The sequence below is a fragment of the Vanellus vanellus genome (genome assembly GCF_965231255.1).
Source record: "Vanellus vanellus genome assembly, chromosome: 4".
Taxonomy (NCBI): Eukaryota; Metazoa; Chordata; class Aves; order Charadriiformes; family Charadriidae; genus Vanellus; species Vanellus vanellus.
Genome location: NC_138909.1, coordinates 21,126,896 through 21,153,916, shown reverse-complemented (window position 1 = coordinate 21,153,916; position 27,021 = coordinate 21,126,896). Strand labels below are relative to the sequence as shown.

The 27,021-nt window shown below is 40.4% G+C and overlaps 1 protein-coding gene across 2 annotated transcripts; it reads right to left on the bottom strand.

Annotated features, from left to right (window-relative positions):
• Positions 1-1,708: 1,708 nt before the first annotated feature.
• LIN54 (lin-54 DREAM MuvB core complex component) lies at positions 1,709-26,921 on the bottom strand. 2 transcript variants are annotated; one of them, XM_082483023.1, is made up of 13 exons: positions 26,194-26,921; positions 20,396-20,516; positions 17,428-17,570; positions 15,762-15,920; positions 13,223-13,436; positions 12,390-12,463; positions 12,042-12,239; positions 10,117-10,208; positions 8,816-8,887; positions 6,320-6,422; positions 6,004-6,141; positions 5,125-5,327; positions 1,709-4,557 (listed from the first exon to the last, which is right to left on the bottom strand). In XM_082483023.1, the coding sequence occupies exons 1-13, from the start codon at positions 26,884-26,886 to the stop codon at positions 4,356-4,358; spliced, it is 2,412 nt and encodes an 803-aa protein (XP_082339149.1). In that variant the 5' UTR covers positions 26,887-26,921; the 3' UTR covers positions 1,709-4,355. The 2 variants fall into 2 exon arrangements, with proteins under 2 accessions (XP_082339149.1, XP_082339148.1); XM_082483022.1 differs by having other exon boundaries at positions 15,762-15,917.
• Between the last annotated feature and the right edge of the window lie 100 nt (positions 26,922-27,021).

The window sequence follows — 27,021 nt, the reverse complement described above, 5'->3', positions numbered from 1 at the left end:
AGCCCCAACATGAGACGAGCTGTAGGAAACAGGCACTTCCTCACTGTGCATTTTTTTCAGCTGGACATAAGTTTGCTGCCACTTCCTGTTTACATCTGAGTGAGCTTGTCTTGCTCGATTCATACTGAGCCTCCTCTTGAACAGAGAGTGCATGAAGGCACACATGACCTCCTGGCTGCTGGTGTGACATTGTGAACATAGCAGGGGTGCTGCACCCAGGGGTCCCCCATCTCTGAATTTCTTATGTGTTTTGTGCAGCAGTTGCTGACTCAGTTCACCAATTGGCAACTGCTGCACAGATTGACTGATGTTGGGCTCTGTGCATTCCCATGGCTGACGTGCCCGTCCCCATGACCACCACAGTTCACACATCCTTTTGTAATTCACTGAAATATTGATGACAGGTTTTCAAGAGATATTAAGGAAGTTTTACAGGGCTTAGTAGAATGACGTTTGAGTAAAAGCACATTATTAGAAAAACCTGCAGCAGTTATCTAATTAACAAAGCTATCCACTATGACAAGAAAGCTTGACAGTTGTTATAGGAACCCTGTAACAATTGCCATTATTTTCCAGAAATACAGACCTGCTGTTGCCCACAACAGATACTGCTGGCTATAGTCACACCACAGCAACTGTCAGGTTTCAGTGGAATTTTTCAGCATTCGTAACTCCACAATTGTGACCAAGTGATTTTCTGCACCACTCATTTTCCCACAGTGTCTTTTGGACACTGCTTTCTCTTCCCAGCAACTATTTGCTCAGATGTTCACCATCTCTCTCTGAAACACCCTCACTCTTGCTAGTACAATGCCCTCCATGAGGTCCAAACATACCCCTAAGTCACTTTAAGCACCTCATTCCTTCTCTACAGTCCTCCACTGCAGCCTAAGTTAACTAACAGCCTTCTCTCCCAGCAGCTGGTGTGCTAGGGGGCAAAAGCTCAGTCCAGTAACATCTTTCATTCGTTCAACATCCTAACAACACTCCTAAGACTCCCTGAGCATTGATTGTATACTACCTTTACCAAACTGCTAAAAAAAGCTGAACCTAGAAATTGGATGCACAACAATAAAACCAGGTTTTGCTTTGCAGAAACAAACAGCTCTCTTAACGGACTTGTATTCCTTAATGCAACTGAGTAATATAGCTTTGCAAGAGGTACTCACAAACCCCAAGAGAGACATTAAAAGACACAAACGTTGCAAGAAAACAGTGCATTGCGTCCTGCTATCAGGCAGTCTAAGGATCTGGATAGGCTTTGTCTCAATGTTTTGCCTGGGACCCTCAATGAGCTCTGTGTAGCACCCTGCTGACTTCAGGGTTGCTGCAGAATGGCCTTGCACATCTTTCTGCTCAGTCTGAGTCCGACTGTTGCCCAGCCAGGGCACATGAAAAAACTATGCTTTCTTATTAAAGAGTTTAAAAGAAATTATCACATGGGCTCAACTACCTGGTGCTGGCTTGTTTGACACATTTTGGCCTTTTATGAAGTGTGCCACAATGTACCATGAATTGCTATGCTATGCCTGTAACCAAGGGTTCATCTCTGGTAGGATTCGATCTCATACTGAAAATCCTGGCTAGTACTTGCATCAGAAATGGGCCTAGTGTTCACAGATTTATTTTGATATTTCAGTGAAAATCTTCTGTGCATATTTGTCAGTGCTGAAGCAGAGGAGTGCAAAAAAAAAATCGTATTTACAGAATAGTATAAATGTTTATTTTTCTTTGTGATTTATCTGACTGTGATTTATTTGTACAATATAGAAAAGTGTATTCTTTGAATAGGTCTAGTAAATATAAATTTAATCTTTCTAATTTCAGATGTAAACAGAACTAGAAAATGAACCCTTACCCCATTCCCAATTATTTTTGTGTAACTGGATGAACTTGACTGTAAATCTTGTCCAGCAGTTTGATGCAAATGGCTAAGGAAGTACAAAAACCAATTCACAGATTCTACACCAGGAAGAGGGGAGATAGGAATCCAAGCTTAATATTTGAGAAAGCTTGTTCAAAACAAAATAGCAGAACTAAGAGCATTTGATTGAAGCTTCAAAGTCTTTACAAGCAAAATATTCTCAAGCAATGCCATCATACATAATTACAACTGTAATCTAAATTTCACAAGTGTTTTTGCACACGGCATATAAATACACATCACAAAAGGTGCAATTTAGAGTAAGACATGAAATATATACAAAATTAACATGGATTGAAGTCTAAACAAAAGAAGGCATATTGCAATCTTTGAAAAATAACATAACTAGGTATTACTTTATTCACTTACACTAATTTACATTTATACAAATCTTACTGGACATATTATGTTAGGTCACTAGAAGTAAACTTAATATCCGCACTATCTACATGTAAAGTTACTGCACTGATTTTTTTAGTAAATCCAAGTCCTACTTATGAAAAAAACAGTATTTACTTACATGAGAGGTGGATTCCCTTTTCAGAGATTTGCACAAATATAATTGCTATTTATGCTCAGGGAGATGTTAATGGCAAAGAGGGCTCTTAAGACAGCATCTGGCAGATCAAACCTTTTCTGCAATGGCCACTCAGTGGGCTGGCCGCTGCTGCTGGCCACCTCCTAGGCCCTTCATGTCCCCGAGGCATTTTAAGGAGGCACCAGAGAAGGGTCAAGAAGAAAGGGCCTTCTGCTCAGTGCACAGGACTGTGGGGTGAAGACAGGAGTGGAGGCATCCTCCCATCCTATTGCCATCACACATGTAGGCACTTAGCTCTGCTGCTGGTTTGCCTGGACCCTACCTTTCCCCAGCCTGGTCCTGCTAGAAAACCTGGAAGAAGAGCTCTGCTGCATTTCTCTGTATTTACAGTTTTACGCAAGGAATACAAAATCCTTTTAGGAAAAACCTAGCTATTTCAGGCTGCAGTGAGACAGGTAATAAAAACGCCTGTGATTAAACATGGTTATTGACGTTCATGGTGGGTAAGTAACCTACCAGGTTAATTTTGAAAATGTGTTCCACTATCAAGAATGTGATCTGAGATTGCCCATAACAAATACTGAAAAAATCCCCTGTCCTAGTCTGTACACAGCTATAGTTGATTCCCCCTGCCTCCCTGCTTTGTGTAAAAGGATCTGTGCATCTGTTTTGGTAGCAATCCTGATTCTGTGCTAGCATCCCCTCTGATCACAGTTCTCACAGTCATTCTAAACAACACTAAAAAACCCACAACTTACACGAAATAAATTGTCAGCATACAGGGAAGCAACATCCTGAAGACCCACAACCAGGCTGAACATGATCCCTACCTGCGTTTGCAAGTTGATTCGGATACAGATTGTCTTGAGTCCTCATTAAGACCACTGTGGTTCCACCATCTCGCACGACCTCAGCTTCTCAGATTAAAACACCTCTCCAGGGTTACACCTCGATTCTAGAAAACACAACGGACTGCACAGCCCTACCTACAGTGAGGGATTAGGCTACTGCAGACCTCTGAAAAAACAAGCTTCTCCTAAGCAACAGCATCCATCTGCTGTACACTTAGGTAACACTGTACACTGCACACTTAGGTAATGCTGTACACTGGGCAGAGAGTCCAGCATTGTGGCATGGCTGCTCTTCCTCACTTCTGAGAACAGGCCACTGTCTTAGCCTTCAAGTTCCAGCTTAAGAAACATCTGAGCTCTCGGTCACATTCCTATAAAAAAATTCCCCATTAATTCTGTTCACTTCTAAACTCCGTGGGCCCTGCTCCAGTGAGATTCCACCACTTGCCCAACGCTAAATCTGTAAGCGACACCTCTGTATTATTGCCTGTGTATTTCACAGTGCTCCGTGCACTAAAGGAACATGCTGTGTCAGGTCCTAAATACAAGTATACCTTCTGTTTAGATGCTCATTTTTTACATACTTCTTTTCAGAACTATTTTGCATCGCTGATACTTCCTTATTACGGGCCTGTTTCCAAAAGCATCACCTAGCTGTTGACATCACCTGTGTTTTCCTGTATGCACAAAGTGATGCAACTCCATACGCTGTAAATAATATATTATAATAATTTATATACGCCCTTCAGGCAATTTTTCTGGCGGAAAGGGGAGAACACATCTAATTTTTAAGAAACCCAAGGTAAAAGCTGTACATCAGGAAGAAGAATTGACCCTTAGGCATTGTCTTAAGTAGAAGAGGATTTAGCTAAGATTTAAAAGGCTCTACATTTTGTTATAAAAGATTTTCTTGTTTCAATCTTACGCAGGTCAATTTACAAGCACCAAATTAACAAATATTAAATCCTCTATGCCAAACCAAAGTGTCCCTGTGCCTTAAGTGTTCTGTTCAGTCCTCTTTTTTGTGGCTCATGTGCACGAGTCAGCAGTTCATGGCACAAGGGTCACTTTTGGACTTCCCCGCAGAGTTAATAACTCTCATCAAGCAGCGTCCAAACTCCTCCAGGATCATGCGCTCTGCTGCAGCTTTTGACTTGCCCATCTTCTCTGCTTGCTCTGCCTGTGCGAGAAGGCATTCACAGGTTGCATCGGCTACCTCCTTGGTTACAAACGTAAAGGGCAGCCTGAAACAAGGAAAGATCCAGTCACTCTCAGCAAAAACACACAATGCACCTAACTCCAGGGCTGCGCAACTTTTCAGTACAAGAACTGATGAGATTACATCTGTTCCATTGCTTCCAAGAGCCTTTAGACAACCAACAGGGAGTGAATAAGCTACAGTTACAGTTAAATGAACTGGTGGACCATTGTGCCGGCCTCCAATGATACACATTTTGAAATATACTTTGAAATGCTCAGGTACATAGAACAACTCTCCAGCTTTTACTATAAGGGCAGCTCAAGGATTACATCCTCTCAGTAAATGGGACACTTGTACTTCATGCTTTCTGTGAGCACATGGGCAACCATGAGGAGACAACTCTTAGTTACGTGCTTGAACATAGCTAAGCTTGGCATACCCTAGGTTTCACAGAAAGCATGGTTGCATGAAGAAAAAGCTCCAGTCGCCTCAGGGGTCCTGCTTCTACAGCTTACACAGATAACATTCAAAGATGACAGGGACATACCTGTCACATACATCAGAAAAAACATGTTACAAGCAACTGAAAAAGGGTGCTGCATTAACTTACTTCCCACCACCACTGCTGAGTGCTGGTGTTGGCCTTGTCAGCAGATCTGAGATCTGGGAGGATAACTTGGTCTTTGCAGCAGTCTGCTGCTGGACCCTAACTTCTGCAGCATCTGCTAAATGCATCAATGTCTTTCGCTCCGGGCTTTCTTCAAAATTTTTACAGCCAATGCATTTGCATATGGAAGAACACATAATTTTTGCCTGAAAGAAACAAACAGAACATGAGAAACCTGTTGCAAGCTTGACTCCCTTTATGTCAAGCCACAACAAAAAGGAGATCTTGTTTTAATTTCTTATCAATTAGCCACTAGAAGACCCCCCCCCAAGTAGTCTTCTCTCTAAATTCTCAACTCAAAGTGAGATGCCTTCCCAGAATGTATACTTCAATTACATGCAAATTGATAGTTTCTTCACCATCCCTTTCTTCACCAGTGGAATTTAGGTGGTTGAGCTATGAGAGAGGTCAGTCTGCCACTGTCTCTACATCCACAGACTGATCAGACACAACAACTTTTGCTTTTGTCTTCCACAGATACGTGCTATCCCATATCATCTGTGGGACACTGCTTCAACTCCTCCTAGGGTCTCAGTGCAGTAGATTTCTTTAGGAAATACTGCTTTTCAGTAAAGGACAAATCCAAGCCTGAATTCAAATTTGCTATATGGTTTAAAATTAAACTTATATAACAGAAGTGATCAATTTTGCCACACGGCTTTCTACATTCAAACTGCTGGAAGAAGAGATAACATTATAGCAATAGAAAAGAACGGAAGAGAAAACATTACAGCAATACAAAGAAGAGACAAAGCAAATCAAAGAAGTTGCAGCACTAAAGGAAAAAAGCCAGTATCTTTAAGATGAGATAATGCTTCATACCTCATAACATTCACAGTAGTTTTTGAGACATCCCGAACGTTTACAGTTACAACCTTTGCTGTGTCTCCGATCTGATTCTCCTTCCTTTCCTTTCCCTATTTTTGGCTTGAAGGCTTCAGGGTTTCTGTCAAGGCAGGCCTGTCAATGCAGACCCAAAGAGTCAGGGAGCAGAATTTAGAGGTGCAATAAAAGAAATTAAGCCTTGCACACTTGGGAGGAGATCAGGGCATTATACACCCACTGTGCCCCATGCCATAGCTTCAGAAGACACAAGCTAACTGGCTTTTATCCTTGGGGCAGGGAAGAGGCCCCTCACCTTTATTGCTTTTTGCCTATCATTTTCATGGTCCAGGTTGTTATAGCAATTTGTACAGTTGCAGTTATTGCAGAATTCACCGTTTGCAAAACAATCACAATACCTGAAACAGAAGATGCAGAAGGCATTTGTAAACATGACCATTACATTGGTGTCAGTACTGATGATGGTAGCAGAAGTTCCTAGTCTGGTGATATGCTTATGCACCAATAAGGGTAAGGGTCACCCTGTGCTCAACTCCACATGTACAAGTGGTATCAGCCTTGTTGCAAGGCCTAAATCCTCTAGTGCAGGTCTAGTTGCTGTCTAAAGACATAGGTATAGCTCAAGGGTGACCATCTGAGGTGATGTTCACATAGCACAGGTCCCCACAGCTGCAAGAGAAGCTAATGAGACTTTTTTCCTAGGGTGACTCCTGGGTGACTGAGCCACATATTGAGGGCCATCCTGCTGCAGCTACCTGATAGCCAGTTTCTGACCTAGTCAGTTCAAGTCAGCTTTCAGGAGCTCTCATACAGCCAAAACAAAAGGCAAGCGATTGGCACACGAATCAAAAGGCAAACTGACTAATACAGCAACAAGCCTTTTTTTGTTAGTTTTTCCCACAAGGTGTTTGCAGCTGTGAACTGAGGCAGAGTTCACCAAAGCAGGGATAGAAGGATAGAAAAAGAATAACAAGTGGTACACCTCGTAGACTTTGAAGCACTGGTAACTAGGGGAAGGATCTGAATGAGGATGAAGCTGTACTTATCACAGAGTCTTTAAAGGGACAAGTATATGAATAAAAAGCAGCAAACCATTGACAGAAAGAGCCAATCACATTGCCATGCCTCTTACATACCTCTGCTACTTCCCACCAAAACCAAGATCTCACCATCCCACAGATCTGATACACGGAAGCACCACCTCAGCTGAAACACAGCTTTGGGCCACAACAAACTATGGCATGTTTCAATGCTTCCAGTACCACCTCCAGCTATAGCTGATGGAAACTGCTGATCCTCTTCAGGTGCTTTTGAAATCCTGCTGGGAGTGTATGTTCATTTTTAGGAGCCTAAACCTCTTGCAAAACTGGCTTCCTGTGGCTTGCCCACTACAACAACTAGATTATTGTTGCCCTGGAGTCCACAACAACCCTTTATCTGGTTGAATTGCATTTTTAGCATCCTTAATGCTACATCAAAAGCTTTTACAAGCTGCAATAGCTCTCCTTTCTGTCCTGTTCAGAATTCAGTAGTGGAATAGTCCTGGTTTCTAAGACAAAAAGCACCAGCCTCAACCCAGAGCATCAGTGAGCAAATAACTTCTCTGAGTTCTCTTCTTTGTGTAACAGGCTATGTGCCTACCTCCAACATTCTTTTGGAAAAACGCAACTCCCCTTCCAGATGGGAAAAAGTTTTACTAGTGAGAAAACACCTTTGCCAGAGCGAGTTAGCCATTTGCTCTGCACCAATGCCTAGCCATTTAAAGATATAATTACAGTAATTTACAAGAAAAGTTTGTTTCCAAACAGCATTCTGAAGGTGCAAAGCATCACCAGTAATGCCGTTATTCTCCCATGATTTCCAGAGCATTCAGGTACCAAAGACTAAAGTAACTGGAAAACCCTAAGCATCTAACAAGTCAAGTATGTTGTAAAATATCTGAACAAACAGCTACACATCTTCCCATTTACAACATCTTCGGTGCAACAGACAATTTTGAGGCAGGAAGCACAGGGTGCACATCCCCACATAGAGGTGGGATGCATTCCATGAAAGGAAACCCAAGCTGAAAAATTTACACGCGCTTCTTAACTTGGGTTCAGATACTGTTGCATCATTTTCCCTCTGAGTAGCAAACCATCAATCTCCTCTTCATTGCCTAGGGTTCAGGGAACCACAGTTTAATTTCAGTATCTCCTCCTGTTATTGTTCCAAAAATCTGTAAACTGATTGTGCCTGAAGTTGAAGAAACTTAGCATCTCCTCATCTTAAAATGCTTTTATGTCAAACTCATACAAAGACATTGAACGGAATAGCAAAATGTCTCATGAGGACGAGCAAGACTCACACCTGTCAGTGAAGAATCACTTGTCTATTCAGTCATTTAAGAAAAGATAAACAGCCCAATTTTTCTGAAGTACTCAATTCTGCATGGTATTACTGATGCACTTCACCAAAGTACAGCAGATGCCCACTGAGGATACCATGGCACATCATTTCACTCATAACAATACCACCACAATGATAGCTGTTGAGTAGAATTGCCTCTACCACACAAGGCTGTGAAGTTAGAAATGTATAAAATGTTAGGGTCCATATAGCTCATAGGAGTTGCAAAATTACACAGGCACTACATCTCCACCACTATCAAAAGCAACCTTAAATTAGCATCAAAACGTAACATTTCTGACATATTTAAAAACATTATATTCTGATACTTGGCATAAATTTGTGATGTCAAAAATAAGGCTTAAAAAAAAAACAAACAAAACCAAAACCAAGCTGTACTTACAATTTCAAACACAGAGATTTAGTACAATTGCAAGGCTTCCTGGGGCGGTTTGCAGATTCAGAAGGAATTATTCTGTGGGGGGGGGGAAAACGCATTTATATACACACACACACACACTGTTTTATCAGTTTCTTCCTGTTTTGAATTCAAGTAAATAGCTCATAATAAAAACTTTGAAAAAAATCTTTATATTCCCCTTGCATTAGGTTTTTGGCTGACTGCATTTAAGTAACTATTATATACACAGTGCCATTCCAACCCAGAAAGAGATTGTTTATTTGCTGCAAATCTGGCTGCATGCCTAAAGCAGAAGTGAGGCTTAAAGCTAAAGGAAGCATCATAACTGAAAACTGGAATCAGGGAAAACTTCCCCAGAACCTCTCTACATGCAGGGGGACTAGATCCAACCAAAGTTAACACAACACGATTATGACTTTTCTTTTGTTCTAGTTGGAATTAAAAAAAAAAAGAAAAAAAGCTCTGGAATAATGGGAAAGCAACCCAAAACGCAGTATTCAGTTTATCTATAAATTTTATATCAGAGTCTTTAAATGCTCTTAAAACTCGGATTTTGTGTCACTAATCACTTTTGATGAGATTTGTTCCATCCCTATCCAGCAATTTCTGCACGTAATACTAGGGAGATTAAATCAAACCCATTTGTTTGAATAGCTGCATCTGGATTTGGGATTAGTTTGTATCAGTTGAAGTTGCAGCAACAAAAAGCATCTTGGTGTTTACAATTTCCAGCAAACAATAACACAAAAGGACTGTGCAGAACAGCTAAGCCTGCTGTATTGGCAAAAGGAAAAGTAATATCTTAGTGGTTACTTTCATCCTCAAAGGAAAAATACAAGCCTGAAAAAAACAAAGCCTCCTATCAGGATCCAGGTTGGGCTTTAGTTCCATTTTGCTCTTCAGCTGGATTTCTACGTGTGCTAAGCATCTAGCTCTTATATCCTTCAGCACCTCTTCCCAGCAATGTTGAGAAACAGTTGAGGCCTGTAGCTCCCAGGTGCTGGTGCAAAATGAAGAATGAGCAGCAGGGAGCTTTCAGGTCGACTTCTTGCTACAAGTTCAAAAAATAGAAAGGAAAACACACCTTTGATCAAGAGACTGGCTCAATTATCAGACAGAACCATGTCCTTTGTCAGAGGTAATAACCAGACCAGAGGATACCTGATTTTCTTAGAAAAATCCCTCAAACCAAACTCTAACAGCTCAGCTCCCCCATTCAGCAGCCTATACTGCAGTGGTTCTTTTTGTTTATTTGTTCGTTGTTTTTTCTCCAAAACACTCACCCATTGAATGGTAGCCGTGCTTGGGACTGGATACTAGATGTCCCTGTAAAGCCAGTGTTGCTTGCTATAGACACATACGATGATTGTTGTAGCTAACAAAACAAACAAGTTAACGTGTAACATCAAAGAAATTAAGGTATACATAAGAGGATGTGTAGCTGGTCTTTTAATTAGCTTTCCAGATATTATTATAAAATTAATATGCTTGTTTTAGACATTTGTAGAACTTGGACCAGGCAGCAACCTCCTGCCTCCATACTTAGCATAAAAGCATTTTAGATGATATTTTTGTTCTCTGTTGCAGTGTTTACAGCCACACAGATAACACAGAGACTACACACAGAAATGTTCAGACCACGAACAGTTCTAGCTCCTAAAATCATGCTCATCATTTTTTTCCTGAGCAACCCTGCCCCAATAGAACAGGGTTGCTTCTTGTACAAATAACTTTAGTAGCTTCCTTAATATACAAGCCACTTATTACGGAATCAAATAAAAGCGAGTAAAATGATTTACATTCCAGCTTCTCTGCATACCTGGACCCCCAGTTTGTTTTTTCACATTAAAACAACAAAACCTTGTAAGAACCTGCCAAACGACAGTGTTTTGGGCTACCTTCTTTTGTATTACCTATGCACAGCCATTTTTTCCTGCTGGGACAGGTTCCGATGACAGACTGACACATAACAAGATAGGGACCTACTGGGGCCAGATTGTTTCTGGAACAAAACCTCTGAGGAGAGGTCCAACAAATGGTATTATTTAGTTTAAGGTGATTTGTGGATGTGGACTGGAAGGCCACAGTAAGAGTTTTCAGAGTCAAACTGCAGCTGTGACAAACCAGAAGGGAACCAGAAATGAAGTTGGTACCAGTAATGCCATAAGCTGACAGAGTCCTTGTTTGTACAGACTGGATGGTCACTCTTCAGCAGAATGTTTCATTTATTCCCCTTTTCACTCTGAATGTTGGTCAGATCTTGACAAAGAGCAAAAAACTAATCCCTAGACCCAGGTATGAGTGGTACCCCTTGCTCCTGACCCCTGGTAATGTGTTTAATGTAACTAACACCACTTTATAATGTAAGCAGCCAGTAGTAACTGAGGAGGTCACATATTCATTCCCTTTCCCCTCATTATCAGGCCCTGAAGGTCCTGTGAAGGAAGGAGACAAACCAAACAGATTTCTTCTTCCCCTAACTACTGGCCTCAAGATTCCTGGGCACCAGACCAATTACTCCTTTCCTTACTGGCTTTGAAGGTCTCCCCAACTCCTGGACAACCAGCTGATGGTGATGACTGTCATAGAACAAGAGAAGTGTAACACCACACAGAGCACTGTCTATAAAATCAAGCAGTTACAAGTCTTAAGTGAGGAACTTGGACCAGCACCGCTGCTGGACAGTGAGACCCGTGACACTCCGGTAGCCAGAGACACCTCCACTGACATCTGCTTCCTCCAAGGATTAAGTGACTGACTCATACTCCTTTTTATGATTTTAGAGTCTAGATTATGATTTTTATATTGATAAAGCAAATGATGTATTAAAGATCTGACCCGATCTGCAGATGGTCTTGGTGATTAGAAATTGTACGTTAAGATCTAGATGATTTGAAAATGTAATTTAAATTGTATTACAAATTCTGTACTACACTACTTATAAAACTGTAGTCCACTGATTATGCTTATAGAAATCCTGTGCTATTTTGATTATAAATTCTATGCTAATAAAAAAATCATGCTAAGACAATAAAGCTTTAATTGTAATTATGACTTAGTGCCGTCATCATTCTGCCAAGGTTCCCTAAAAGATACTGTCTGTCCCCTTAGTGTCAGGTGACAGTTGAGGATCAAGAACCTTTAAGAGGAAGACAGTATGTTCCACAACAGCACTATTTCTTTATTTATCTCTGGGTTAATACCATACCTGCGTGACATACTGAGCTGGAAGGACTGCATACCCGACATTTCCTGTGCCAGGTGCTGGTGCCAGTACAGTGCCTGGTGGGAGGTTGGTGAGGTTGGGCTGTATCTGTGGCAGTGGAGTGGCTGGCATAATAAGTCTTTGTTGGGGCTGACTAGTAGTAACTATCTGGGAGGTTGGGTTGATCGGTTTGGGCACTACCTGGAGAGAAAAGAGGTCCTTATGAAATCATTGTTTTGTTGATTCAAAATGCAATTTTATTAACAGAGCATTTCATTACAGTGCTGAAACTGGACCTTTTTTCCGTCCAGCCAAAATAAGTCAGAAATATGCCCTTAACATTTATCTCACCTGTTTCACAGTCTGTGCTGGCACTATGGGAACAGACATCCGCACTGGGGTTGCATTCACCACCACTGGCTTAGCTAGTAACAAGAAACAACATCACATTAACACACATTATTCGCTCAAATTCCACAGTTCAGTCCTCCAAACTTTCACATGTGTGTAATGCAAAGGTACTTAATACTATAAGTATGGACTGAGATTAACTGACCAAACTAATGGTGCGTAACACTTATTTCTAAAGAACACCTTTGTAAACAGGTATTTGGTACAAGAGTGAGTGCACACGTTTCACAGCAATGGCTTAAAAACCAGCTCGGGTGCAGAGCTCCTCTGGACACTGTATTTCCCTTGGCAAGAGAATACAAAACCAACAGCTTGGTTTGAAAATCTTTTATTCCATTGCAGCTCCAGAAAGCATGGACAGAAATCAGCAAAAACATCTGGTGCTTCTAAAGCATTTTACATGGAAGGATCTTCATGTTGCGGGAGTTCTGGCAATATGTTTGTGGGCTGTCCTGGCTTCACTCTCTTCATACAGAGGATTTAGGACTTGCTATGAGTCACCCACAAAGCTGGTAAACTAGGGAAAAGCAACCCAAAATGCTCCAAGGATTCAGGCCCAACTACAGAGGAATTTGACATAAAGGAGCATTTCCACATACAAACCACAGGTAACAATAGAATATGAAATTTATAGGAGTCTACCACAAAACCTACATCTGTACATCTGGCAGTCTTGACAGATCTCTTATGTTCTCATTTTAATCCTGACAAAACAAACAAGAAAAAAAACAAGAAAAACTTATTTCAAACAACACATTAGTACAAGCACTTACCCTGTTGAAGAGGTTGTGTATTTGTACTGGGATGACTGGCTGATTGGGTTGAATTACTGGCTGTTGTGGCAGTAACAAGTCTGACATAATGGAACTTGCTTCCAGGTACCTGAATCTGCTGAACATTGGGTGCAGTTGCCAAGGGAATAATTGTCTTGAATTGAGACGTACCCACTCCTCCTACAGTAATGGTCTGCACTGCTGATTTCACAGCCTGTTAAGCCAATGCAGACAGCAGTTACTTGTACAAAGACAGAAAGAACATCAACGTGTTTATTCCTCAACTTGTTAGTGAGCAACTCTTCAATCCATTCATATCTTTGAGAAGCAAGTCAGTTATCCTGTTTCTTTGGGGTTTTTTTTGAAAGTAAAACAAATACGAAGAGATTAAATGCCTCTCAACAGCTCAGAGCAAACTAAGTTCCATTTTCAATGCTCTATACCAAACACCAGAGCAAACGAATATTAATGTGAGCAGGGTGACTCAGTCTACCCCAGATACAATGTTTGCCAAAAACACTTCAGGTGACTACAAAGAACATGGCTTAGTTTGTATTCAAAATCAAGCAATGAACAAACCTAGAAATATTCCTACTAATAAAAACACATGGTAAGAACTTGCAGAACTGTTTGTGCTGGACTGTGGCATGATTTATCTGTGTGTACAGATACATCCTGTAAGACAGATTGTGATTAATTCACAGAAATCAATGTGCAGCCCTTAATAAGGAAATGGAACAGAGTCCATAAACTGATAGCTGAAGACACGTGAAAGAGGGCACAAGCTGAAAAATGAAAGAAGCAAGAACAATGAAAAGTAGCAAACCAAATTTATTAAAAAAAATGCAAAAGCGGAATAAAAGGGAGTTCAGCAGACCTGTGCTACCTCACAGCTGGAATAACAGTACATCCTGAATTTTCAAGACTTCATCTTTCCAATTTCTTTCAAACTACAAACTGATAACAAGCAAGTATTTATTTTATTTATACACATTCATAAGTCTATCAGTTTGATAACAACCTCTATTTCTAGCCTTGCTGACTACCTCAAACCTTAGTTTATTCCTGCTTTTTCTCCTTCCATCTATCTTCTTTTGGAGCTCAGTTTTTTATTCTCAGTATCTTTCAATATTGATACTAAACATATCATTGTCCTTGGCATTAAGTTTTAATATTAAATTTGGTTGATAGCATGATGTGACTTCTTATTAGAACATTTTCCCAGCTCCCCGGTTTTTAGCAACTACAGGAACGAAATCTCATATTTCACTGGAAATATAAGCCCAGTCTTTTAAAAGAAGGTGTTTTCAGGGGATTTTTTTCTTTTTAATATGCTGAGACCTCAGCAACCCAGAGGAATTCAAAATAAGCTCTACCTGCAAGCACAGTCATAACCTAAGTGTTATCACGGGGAGACCAACATGAGCAAAGTTCCCTTTAGCACACAAATTAGCGGCTGCCATCCAAGGACAACTGGGAAAATTGTAAAATTCAAGTGACGGTTCTTCTAAGGGCAGGTTCTTGAGCCCAGTGAAGACAGGTGAAACCCTTGCATTGTGTAAGACAGCTTTGGATCAGATCTCAGTATGTACACCACATAAGACATCTCCACTTTGTCACTTAGGGTGCTTGCATTAGAGTGACTTAACCTTTTAATAACTGTTTCAAAAAGACAGTTTTGCCAGTTTTACTCTGGGGTGGAAGAAAAAGAAAATCAAATCATGCTGGTGTCTACATCTCCATATCAGCATTCCAGTTATCACATGTATTGGTAAGACAAGATATGTCTAAATCTCTGGTCTCATGCTGTACGTGCAACTGTGACCACTCCCTGCTACAAGCACTCTAGTTATTTAGTCACACACATCCCTTCATGTTTACCAAAACAGGAACACAGACATTAAGATATGAAAAGATTCACTTAAGATTACAAAAGAGAAAAAAAGTAAGAACCGTACTTTGCAAGAAAGATCAGTTTTGTCTTGTCACTCATTAATGCAAATCAATTTATCAAAGGTATTATGGAAAACTTTGATATTTTTCTAGAAACAAGACACAGGAAACTAACAATTTCTAATTCTGTAGGTCTCTGACCATAGTGTCTCACTTATGCAGACCTCTATCACAAGAATACAAATTCCATTGTTGCAAACCTCAGAAACACCTGGAGCCCTAGTCAGTGGCCTAGAAACACTGGTACAAGAGATAGAACCACCCAAAGAACTCTTCCTTGTGTCATAAGGAGCCTTTCACATGACTTGGGAGATTCAGTATACAGACACAAGACCTTGCACCCAGTGGGGCTTTCCAGGTCCAAAAGCTGCTTTCTAACAGCATGCCCTTGTACAGGCTTGCAATGGTTTGCACCCCTCAACTGAAGTGCATGCTCCTCAGGACAATGCTTTGGCCAATTCTTAAGCAAACACCATTACCAGAACACCTTGGGACTGACCACTGCCAATTTGCCATTCAACACTCCAGTTTCCCACAAGTGATGAGACAGAGACACGCGAAAAGACAAAGGAAAGTCAGTCTGTACCTGGGCAGTTGTGTGGTTGACTATAGCCTTCCCAGGGGAGGAGGGTGCTGACTGCTGCACTGTGAGGATCTGCTGTCCTAACGCTACATTCAGTGGGACACCCACCGTCTTCTGGGGGGAGCTGGGAGGCTGGGAGGCCACTGACACCACTGTTAGCTGCTTGGCAAAACAAAGAAGCAGTTTAAATCTCTGCGCAGGATGCAAGATCCTGTACATACACATTTCTCCTCTCATGAAAATAACGTTCTCCACCAGTACAAAGACTTCTTCCTGCGAACAAGGGTGCTGTATTTAATCACGAATCACATGGGTCCAACCATGCAACAACAGCACATCGACATGTTAGAAACTTCAAGGCGTTGCTGGTTTCCAGCACCAAAAGGCCCCTGCAGAAAGCTAGCACTGCTTCTGGTTTTGTGTGTGTTTGTTGTTTGGTTTTTTTTTTTGTTTGTTTGTTTTTTTTTAAAGTAAACTAGCCCACTGAAGCTATTGTCCATTGTCAGGATGGATGTTTCTGAATAACAGCTTTATAATCAGTACCATGACTATGTAATCATAAATGGAAATTTTACAGGAGAGCTGGCGGCAAGGGGAGTTTCACCTTACAGTACTGGTTCAGCCAAAGTATAAGAATGTCAGTGTTTTCAAATCTAGTTTCTAGATTCATGTAGAGATCCAGTCTTCTCACCACATTTCTGCAGTGTTTGAATACTGTTATTCTATATAGCCACACCTCCTCCAAGGTTGGTTTTCTACTTTTTGTTCTAAACTCCCTTCTTTATGTTTTAAGAAAACTCCCAATATTTGAAAACATTTGCTTTTAAAAGATACTTAGAATTACTTATCTACAATAACTTCAACATGTAACCCCCACTCATTGTTACTTTTGATTCTAGATTTTTTTTTTTACTTCTTCCTCATGTTGCTTCTCTCACTAACAATTCTCAAACACAAGTCCTTCACTCCATTTGTATAACGTTACATAGCTAAAGCATGGCCAAACTAAGAATTCTCTACTCTTAAACTAGTTTTTATACATGATACTTAGTTTGTATGCACTATGCACCTTGTTCCCTCCAACTCTTCCTTTCTCCAGCAATATTCCTCTTCTCGAGACAATTTTATCAAGTCTAAAATACAAGCGTCACCATGACACTCATCTATAACGCAGTTTACAATGGATTAGTTACCTTTTCTATGTATTGCCCACCTGTGCCAATCTCCAGCTCTGTATTTGTCAAGGACCACTGCAAACCTCGTTTACTTCAGATGTGATTGGGGAAGACTAAATTATCTATGCAGCAGCAGGCAACGGTTAATAAGTGCTGACATATTAGCATCATTGAGGTCTCCTCTTAAACAGCCTATTAACATTTTATGAAGGCATTAAAAAAAATACTGTTTGAGCACTTGGCTAAGAGAACAGCTGCTCTTGGAATGGATGCTTAGGGAATGCCAAGAAATGGCAGGAATAAGACTAGTGCAGTAATGCATATTTACTTAAAACCACAGCAAGGTAGCCAATTGCAAAAAATCTAGCTTAGGCCATTACCACAGAGCATTATGATGTGCAATGGAGACTCTGGAGCAGATTGTAGTAAAGACAGAGCAAGCTCCATTCTTGTGCAGGAGGGATAGAAGGCTGCAGCCAGAATAAGGTCCTTACCTTATTAGGAGATTTGAGTGGTGAGATAGCTATTTTATTCGGTGTCTGTTGTGTTGTACTCAAAGATGATCCAATGACTCCGCTGTCAGAGATCGTTATTGTCTTTGGTGGTGTTCCTGGAGCAGATTGTGAAAGAACCCTACCTATAAACAATGAAGATACCATCAGCTCAAGTTACGTCTGTTTAACTTTTAAAGCAAAGTTTTCTCTACTTCTGAGAGTTAGATTTAACAACAGAGAGGAAAATAATTTGGCATTATTGCAAATAAAAAGACAGTTCACTTGGGCTTAAAAAAGCCAAAATGTACATTGGGCTTTCTGTGACATTCAGCTGAAACTTCTTTAAGCCAGGACAGCATCCCGAGGTGTGCAGCCCTCCAATACACCTGCGCTGTGCACAAACACCCAGCCAGCTGGCAGTTTCCTAGAACTCCCTGGGCTGCTGCCAACGTACAGAGAAACTGAGCATCTGTGGGGGGCTACCTCCTTTTAAAACCACAGACATCAGAAACTAGCTGTGTTACAGTGACCAAGAAAAAGGTGTTTGGTCTGTCTACACTCAACTCTTAAGTGTTTTTTTTTTGTTTGTTTGTTTGTTTGTTTTTTCTTTTTCCTTTCTGTGTTGGCATTTGTTTGTGTTTTCTTTTTTTTCCCCACTGCCTAACAGAATATATGACACTCCTGTGAAAATATGGGTGGCGGTGTAACTCTACAAACTATCTGCTTTTACAATGGCAAAAAAGGTTAAACATTAAAACCAGCAGCTCCCAATCATGAAATCAGTCTTTTTTTTTTTTTTTTCTTTTTTTCATACTTCTAAGATTCTTTCCAAAGAGTGCTTGACCACTGAGCTTTCCTCTGCTGCACTTTGGCTCAGATTCATTTCTGCCATAGCTGCTGTCACCCATTCTCTTGTACTACGTTTATAAAAATAAGAAACAAACAAACACCAGCACAACTTTTCCATCCAAAACCAAACAGTGGCATGACAATTAAGTCAACTAGAACTAACAAGAAAAAGTATCATCCTTGTAGAAAGCTGCCTTCCTCTGAGGTCCACATGCACTAAAATAACCTTCACTTTTGTGCAGCCTAAGTAACAGTGCAGATAGTTGCCAATGCCACATGCAACCTGAAAAATGTCAAAGTCTGTGGGAATTTCACCATCTACAGTATTCAATGCTTTGAGTTTGTTTTTTCCTGGTCACAGCTTTCCCTTTCTCACTACAACCCCTCTGCACCCCTTGGCATCAGCTTCCTAAACAGAATCTGGCTGCTTATGTTGACAAGTCCTTCAAATTTACATCTTCCACCTCAGTTTGCAGAAAATCCCAGGCAATTAAAAATATTTATCAGTTTCATAAAAACACACGCACACAAAAAATCAAAACACAACACACAGTCTTACACCTTCCTCCAAATGATGCCAGCCTCTCAAAGCTGGCAAGCTGTGCTGGCTGTTTGGGATGGTGAGCAGAAAGGCAGATGTTTAAAAAGATTTTCCTCTCAATTACAGAACCATCTTCACCTCCCAGTAATGCTTCTCTCACAGGCTTAGGGACAGGTACTCTTGATTTTCCAACATACTGTCTTAAAAGCTGAAGATTATTTTATAACATATCTGCTTGTCAATATTATGCAGATATGCTTTGACTTGGACACTTCCCTTCATTCTGGAGGCAGCAAACATAAAAACATGCTCTTAGTAGTATTATTTTTGTTGTGGTTCCTTTCTGTTTACCAATTTTCATGTATTGCCAGATGAAAATGTAATGCAGCTCCAAATGGCTGATTTCAGGTTTTTTAATGGTTTAGAGTTGCGGGTTTTGTTGTTGTTGTTGTTTATTTTAACACACAAACAGCTTAATTAAAATATTTATAAACATAGTGAAGCAATCTTCTTATTCACAGGTCTGCACAATTGTTTGAAAAAGGGGAAAAACTGGGGAGTGGGATGGGGAATCCCTCTTTCACCAAAACACGAGTCAGGCTTCAGGGTGCAGGCAGCCTGACAAGGAAAAGATTATGTTTCAGTTATGTGCCATTCAGCTGTATCTATCAAAGTTTTGAATACAGGAGACAGTTACATTCTTTTTAAAACCAGCTCAAGTCCTAGTTCTGTAAAGGCTTAACTTTAAATATGTGGAAAAGATTTTAGGCCTACTTGGGTTGGTCAATATGGAAGCAGTTGAAGACATCCTTCAAAGCTCTGAAGACGACTCTGGCTTCTTACATTTGTCCTTTTGAGATAATTTACATGTCTCAGATGTTACTTGCATATATGCAATAATGTGTTTAGCAAGGGACACGTCAGTCCCACTGTGATAATAAACAAATAATTATACTGTGGGGTTTGATGTTTTTTTTTTTTTAAAGGACACAAACATAGATCTGTTTTCCAAAGACAATTTCTTATTTGCCTTGATTACTTTCCTAGACTCTTCTGTGATATTTTCGAAGTAGGTGAGCAACTTAACAGAAGAAACACAGCTTTATTAACCTTTTTTTCCCACTTTTTTCCCAACGTTTTTTTTCCTGTTAGTTGGATGCATTACATTTAAGTCCAACTATAAGCAGATTAAAGTAATACAAGAGCACGTGTCTCCTTTTTCCCCTGTGTATTTATATATCTACAAATACTTTCTGTTTATCAAGTAGCCTTTTCTCTGGCTGGGAGGTATTTTTTCTCCTCCCCAAAATGCAGAAAAGGAAAAGCATCTTACAGTAAAAGCAAAATGATCAAACTCTACAGTCACAAAGGTAATTCTAAACGACCAAAGTGTAAAGGTACCAACAACTGCATTTATCTGCTTCTACCACAACACTCTGATGATTTCTTTTTTCAATTAGTTAAGTTACTTCAACAGAAACTACAGTAAAATCATCAAGACAGAAAAATTTCTAAATCACCATGTCTTTGAACAGCCTTTAAAAAATAGTAAAGCAAAACAAGTCAAAGTAGTACAACCTGCAATGACTGGTGACACTTGAGTGGTCTGCCCTGTAACAGCTTTGCTATTGATTGGTTTTGCAAAGATCAGCTTGGTGATCACTGGGCCAGAAGTTGGGGTTCGGGTCTTCTTCGCAATCTGAAAGTTGGAGAAAAAAAAGATCTAAAGTAACCTGAGCATTTTGGATCTAAATTATTGTATTGCTAAGTACAGTAGAAAATAAAAAGGCCAGTATTTGCACACATAATTAAAAGAATTGCTTATCTTGCATTTCAGCTCCATTTCTCACTCAGGAGAGAACTAGGATGTCATCCGTGCCACTTTAGAAAACCAGCCACCAAAGCAGGATAGCCAAATCCCTTGCAGCATTTTTGTAAGCTCTCTATGTAAACTTACTTAATCTTCAAGATGCTGAAATTATTTCTTACGTACTGTTGGTCTATGTAAAAATGTTAAAATTAAATGCATAACTCTCAATATTTGAAGCTTTAAAAAAAAGTTACTTCTTTTTCAGAAAACTAGGACAAAACTTGTTCCTCAAGTGATTTGAATGACAACTACTGTTCTGAAACATCTCTTGACCTATTCTGACATTGCAGCACATTTTTACCCTGCAAATGGGGAACAAATCAGTACAAGGGAGTGGTTTTTTCCTTCTGTGATCCAGTCTCCTGAAACACAGCTAAACCAAGAACACATACATGCAATTCAACGAGACAGATCACTTCAACTTGGATTTTTTTATAAGCAGGGTTTCAGAGTCTTAAAATTCTTAAACAATATTTTTCCCCCCTTTTCAACACTGACAGAAGTTAACTACCAGATGCATTTATCTTAATAGTTTTTATACACTGGAATCCAGCTGGTGAACAGTTTAATTAACAGGCAGACATCTTCCAAAGACTATTTTAACCTGTCGACTGCAGAGGCTGCCTGAAGATGTGGACTATGACTAGGATCTTCCCTGAGTCCAAGTGAGCACACTGGAAGGCATTACTGAAGCCCTTACACTTACCCACCCCACAGGTCAGGCCTGTACTGCCTCTCCTCCACCACACATGCCCAGCCACATCCCACGGGCACCAGCCACCAATTCCAACAATATCCAGGCACGACATCAGCATCCATGTGGGGAGCCACCTCTCAAAGGCATAAAACCACTTTTGTTACTCAAGTAGCTAACTGGAGAAATCTCACTGATGTAAAGAGATAGAGATGACAGCTACTTTTAACAGCCTGAGAACTTTGTGAGTGCTTAAATGAAGCAATTGAGTAGGCTGGATGTTATGGTTTCCTACACAACCCCCTATTTATATAATTTGCTGACTGAAAACACCTCCTTTAAAGTAGAGTAATGCCAAAACATTTGAAGTATTCAGTAGCATATAATGAATTCCTCAGCTGCCCTGCAAAGGGCACGTTGTGAGGCTGTTTCAGCTCCCAGCAGCACACTCCCAGCACTGCTGGGGAAGCTGGAGCTCACTCCTGCTATGGCACTGGAGCCTTCCAGCCTCCCGTGGAAAGCAAACGCTGCCTCTGCATGCCTAAGCTGTGCTCAGCCAAGGGAAGCCAGCAATGAGAAGCTTTAACACCTGGCAGTGCCAGAAAACAGACCTCATTTAAGGTCCTCATTAAGGTCACGTGTTGCTCCACATTTACAATACAAGTGTCCCTCAGAGGAAAACTACCTCAGACCATTGGCAGGTGAAGGTCATTTGCCCAAATATGCTACACCCGGGCCTCATTAGCTGCTTTATAGGTGGTATACAATAGTCAAGGCTCACAATGAAACTGAGAAGAAAAACCCCCACTCTTTTTGAAGACATATTACTTAAAAACTTTGAAACAAGTTGTTTGAAGAAGGAAATTTCATTCACAGACCAGTTTACAAATTTAAATAAAAGCCATTTTAACATTTCAAGGATTCAGTTCTCTTAGCACATACACAGCTGATAGATGAGCAGGCATCTTATCAGTAAACTCTTTTGTAAATTTGCACACATTTTAATTTCTGATAAATACCCCACATTTCATCTGCTTGATTTGAGATTTCCGTTCTGCTGAAATTAATCTTGCCCTGCCATAAGGTATTATTGTAATTCAACTGCTATTGCTTTCAAACTCTGAAGTGAGGGCAAAGTCTGACTTAGGATGTGATCAACAGTCAGCTCTGGACAACAGCAGTCGTTTCCCAGTAATAGTCAACAAATGCGCTTAGATAACTTACATGAACACATGTAAAATACTAGCTACCTGTTAACATGCAGTATTTCAGAAAAAAAAAGTAAAAATCCCAAACTGATAGCTGGTCAACATAAGTAGCCCTGTTTCCCTCAGACTCAACTTGCAATATCCTCCTCAGATAAATTCCCCCCTGCTTTTTTGGGTGAACTGTTTGTCTATGAAGGAGGTCTAACAAATGAGCAAATCCCTTCAGGGCTTAGGAAACATAACAAAACTCAAATGTTGTTGGTTATAGGTGAGGAACAGCCCTTGGCCCTCAAGGGGAGGCAGTGCATTCCTGCCCTTACTTGCTGCCAAGAGAGCCTTTCTGAGGTTTTTGCCACTGAAGCCGATAACCCCAGCTACCTGTGACAGTCTTCTAGGCATCAGTGGGAAACTCACTAGCTTTTTCAGTAGAGCTGGAGAAGCCAGAGGAAATAATCAAGATTTGACAGACTGCCCCTTTAATGCTTCAGAAAGAGCAAGTCCTCTGGAGCCCTCTGCCATTGCCTGTACCAATCACTAGAAGCTTAACATTATTCCTCTGCCTGTGCAAGCTAAACATGCTCTCTACAAGTTACTTTGAATTAGACTGCAAAAATATTTCCTGGGGCAACAAGCTCTTCCAGAAGAAAATTATTATATTTAGAAGCACACACCAACCTTCTTTCCCCTACAGAAGTAAAGAGATTTATCCGCATTTTTATTTAAAGGGTCGATTTGTGTCTTCCTAAGCACTCTCCACTAAACAAGATGAATGAGCAAGTTTCGGACTTTGTTTTCATCTGTCAAACCATGTTCTATTCATACAGAAAGGGTAACATGCATACCTCACATTTATTGATGTATTGAATACCCATATGGTCAACTACTATGAAGGAGCTAACATACTACAAAGCCACTCCTTAGATGAGGTCATGGATGCTTGTCCACGTAGCCACGCCCTATGCAATTTATATTTGGCATAATATGAAAAATCAGGGACTCTAGAAATAGGAGAGGAGAACAGTGTACTTCAGAGAAGATGAAGAAACTGAGATAAGAATAGGAGTTTGCTCTGAAGTTAGGGAGTGCACAAGGTCACTCTTCCATGATGAGATGAAGCCACAATGATGGCTTAGCAGTTGTCTTGCCATGGTAGCAATAATGCTATGGACACATAGATTTAACCACTGGAACACAGAGCCAGTTACCACATCATGACAAGTTCAAGTTAGACTACCTTCGTGACAGAAATCACAATGAGAGTCATCTGCAAGGCCAAACTCCTGCTTAATGCACTTGGACTAAAGTAGTGCACCAGCAGGCACATTACTGTTTTTAAGCCTGTAGGCAGGCAGGAGCCACAGGCTGAAAGCAGATGCACTTGCTCAGTAGTTTTGTCCATTCATCCAAGGGCAGTGGTTTCAACTAAATCAGGACAAGCTGCCAAGGGACAATAATAAACCTTTGGATATAGAGGAAGCCAAAGGTCCTGCCACATTTTATACCTTACAGCCTCATACCTCAAAGTGTAATAAGAGATGGAGCCAGATTCCAAGGAACATTTTGCTTAACTCTATCAATTATACCTTTTCTGAGGTGCTAAGATGTCAAATGTCACAATTAGATTACAGCAAAGCTAACTGAGTTTCTCTAATAACCTGCAAAGCCCCTACAACAGCGAGGACGTAAGGAGAACCGAAGAGAGCTCTTTGTCATTTAATCTTTTACCAATTCACTTTTCAGCACCAAATTGAATTGCTGTGCTGCCTTGCATCCAAAATGCCTGATTCACAGTTACACAAGACCTTTGGGAGGCAGGGAGGCATTCACAGCTTCCTTTTCCACTCACTGAAAGGTTAAGAAGCTTGTTCAAGATGATGGGGTAAATGCATGACTTCATTTTCTAAGCCAGGGACTCAATGCGTGTGTTACCTCCCCTGTCATTCATGACAGGGCAGCCCAAGAATCTCTCACCTACCCTCATATATCCCTCTGATACTTTAGTAATTTCGTACAAGGAAAAGCACTGTCTGGGAAGTGCTAATGTAATAATCTTCCCTGCAGTATTGGGTACATATAACCAACTGAACATTGCCTTCTTGCTTTTCATTTCTACTTCCTCCTCTCAGAGGAAAGAAAGGAATGCCAGGTGTTAACAATTCAATGTTTTGCAAACAGAAGCAAAGGTTTAAAAAAAAGAGACCACAACAAAACAAATTTACTCAAACTGCAATTAACTAGATTTACAAATGGATGCAAGTCCATTTGGAAGAGCTTCTATTAAGGAACCTGTAGAATTCCCAAGTCCCTATATTTCAGTCACTGATGGCACAGGTCATCTCATGCAAGCAAAAGCACATCACAGCTAAGTCATTCTCCTCAGTTTCCTGCATCTGTCACTTGGCAGTGAGTAACTGAAGCCAAGTAACAGGAACTGATCCACTCTTAGATGTTCCTAATTCAGTCAACAGCAGAGGCTTTTTAAAAAAGCTGCAATGATGACCATATCATTAATAATCAACGTACAAAAATAAGTCACTTAAGAAAATGGATATGTTTCAAACAGCCATTACTAAACATGTTTTCACAGGTATGATGTATCAACAAAAAAAGGAGAAAGCAAAAATTAGTGCAGGGATCATTTGCAGCTTCAAAACAAATCATCTTGAAAGTTGCTCCTATTTGCTTGCCTTGAAATACTAGTTGGGGAACTAAGCATTCTGCTAATAACATGCTTTAAAGTTTGTGATTTTTCATGTGCAGCAAATTAGATTTATTAGCATACTTAGTTTAATTTCTCATTTCATTTAGACTGTAAAATAAATATTTTTCCATCATAACCTGCAGTGAGTTCTACTTTTCCTTCACTTTCATGAGGTCTTATTTCTGCCTCACTGCCAACTAGAACAAAGTCACTCACATTTAGTTGTGCCATATACCAGATAAAAATCAGACCCTTTGGGTCACAACCCAAGCCTTTTCAACATATTTTCAGATGCCAGCAGTGTCGCTGTGGTTTCAAATATCTCAAGATCCATGCTAGAGATTGGGAACAAGATCTTGAAGTGTTGAGCTTATGATAGCGTCTAGTCAATCAGTATCTATTAACAAGTTTAACTAGATTTGAGGCAGACAAGATATCTTTCTGTTCTTTTTCAAATATTGGAAGGTTTTTTTCCAGAGAGTTTATTTAAAAAAACTAAACGTAATAGGCAGAAGCTACTCTTTCATAAATGAGTAAAGCAGCGTACACTTTGAATAAAGAACAAGAGGCATACAGAGTTCAGTTCAGTGTTCCTGAAAGCATATAGATTTTATTTTTATAGAATGAAAGTAAAGGGAAAATTCTCTTCAATTTACTCAATTTTAATAGCTCACTTTCTCTGAGGCAAATCTTAATTTTCTAGACAGTAGCTGAGGTAAAGGGCCTAAAATGGTAAATGCATCCACAGATGAAAGCATGGGCTAAGAGCAGCATTGTATTTTTTAATACAAGAAATAAATGCAAAGGCTGAAAGTAACCATGTGTCAATGAATGAAGGAAATGGACAACAGTTGCAGCAACCAAAGTGTCTTTAAGAAGTTCCATCAGCATAATTCACTTTACCTGTACTGTTTTTAATTGCTGGGTCTGCAAAACAGAAGGCTGGGCTGTAGTGTTTATCAGCTGACTTCCTTGTGTCAAAGCTGAGACACCAACAACAGGTTTCACTTCTGACCGGCCTCCAATAACAACTTTGATCTGCTGGCCTTGTACCTTGGAGTCTCCACCTTGGGCTTGGGATGTGGCCTTCTGAGCCTGCGGGAGCTGGCTGTGGGGTAATGCTAAAACAATAGGCTGGCCAGACTTGCCCAAAGTTGTTACAATTAGCTTTTGCCCATCCGGTTTAATACTCTGATTCCCTATTTTAATATCAGCGGTCTTGTTCAGAATAATTTGATTGGCTGATATAGTGACAGGGGTCTGAGCACCAAGTTTATGGAGGCCACTTGGAAAGGTAGGCTTTACTACTGCATTCACATCAGTTTTTGGGGTTGTGGCGTTCACTGTCACATCACCCGAGTGATTGATGGGTGCAGTAACTGATTCTGTGGTGACTGAGCCTGTAGTCGTAGCTAAGGAGTCACTGGTGGAGCTTATGTTCACTATTTCTTCCAGTTCGGTTTCCATGGGAATAGAATCTCCCATTGGGGATGACACAATAACTGCCTCGATGCTGTCGTCTTCCACCAGAGTCATACCAGTGTCCATTATTTCCTCAGGGAGCAAGCTGTTGACTTCTGCTGAAACCACCTCCATTTTAGCAGTTGTGGCAGTGATGACCAGAGCAGGTACTGCAATAATATTTTAAAAAGTTATTGGCTTCCAGAACACATACATTTTCAAAGCTTTATGAATAATATTACCAAAGAAGAAAATATAGTTGCAGAAGTT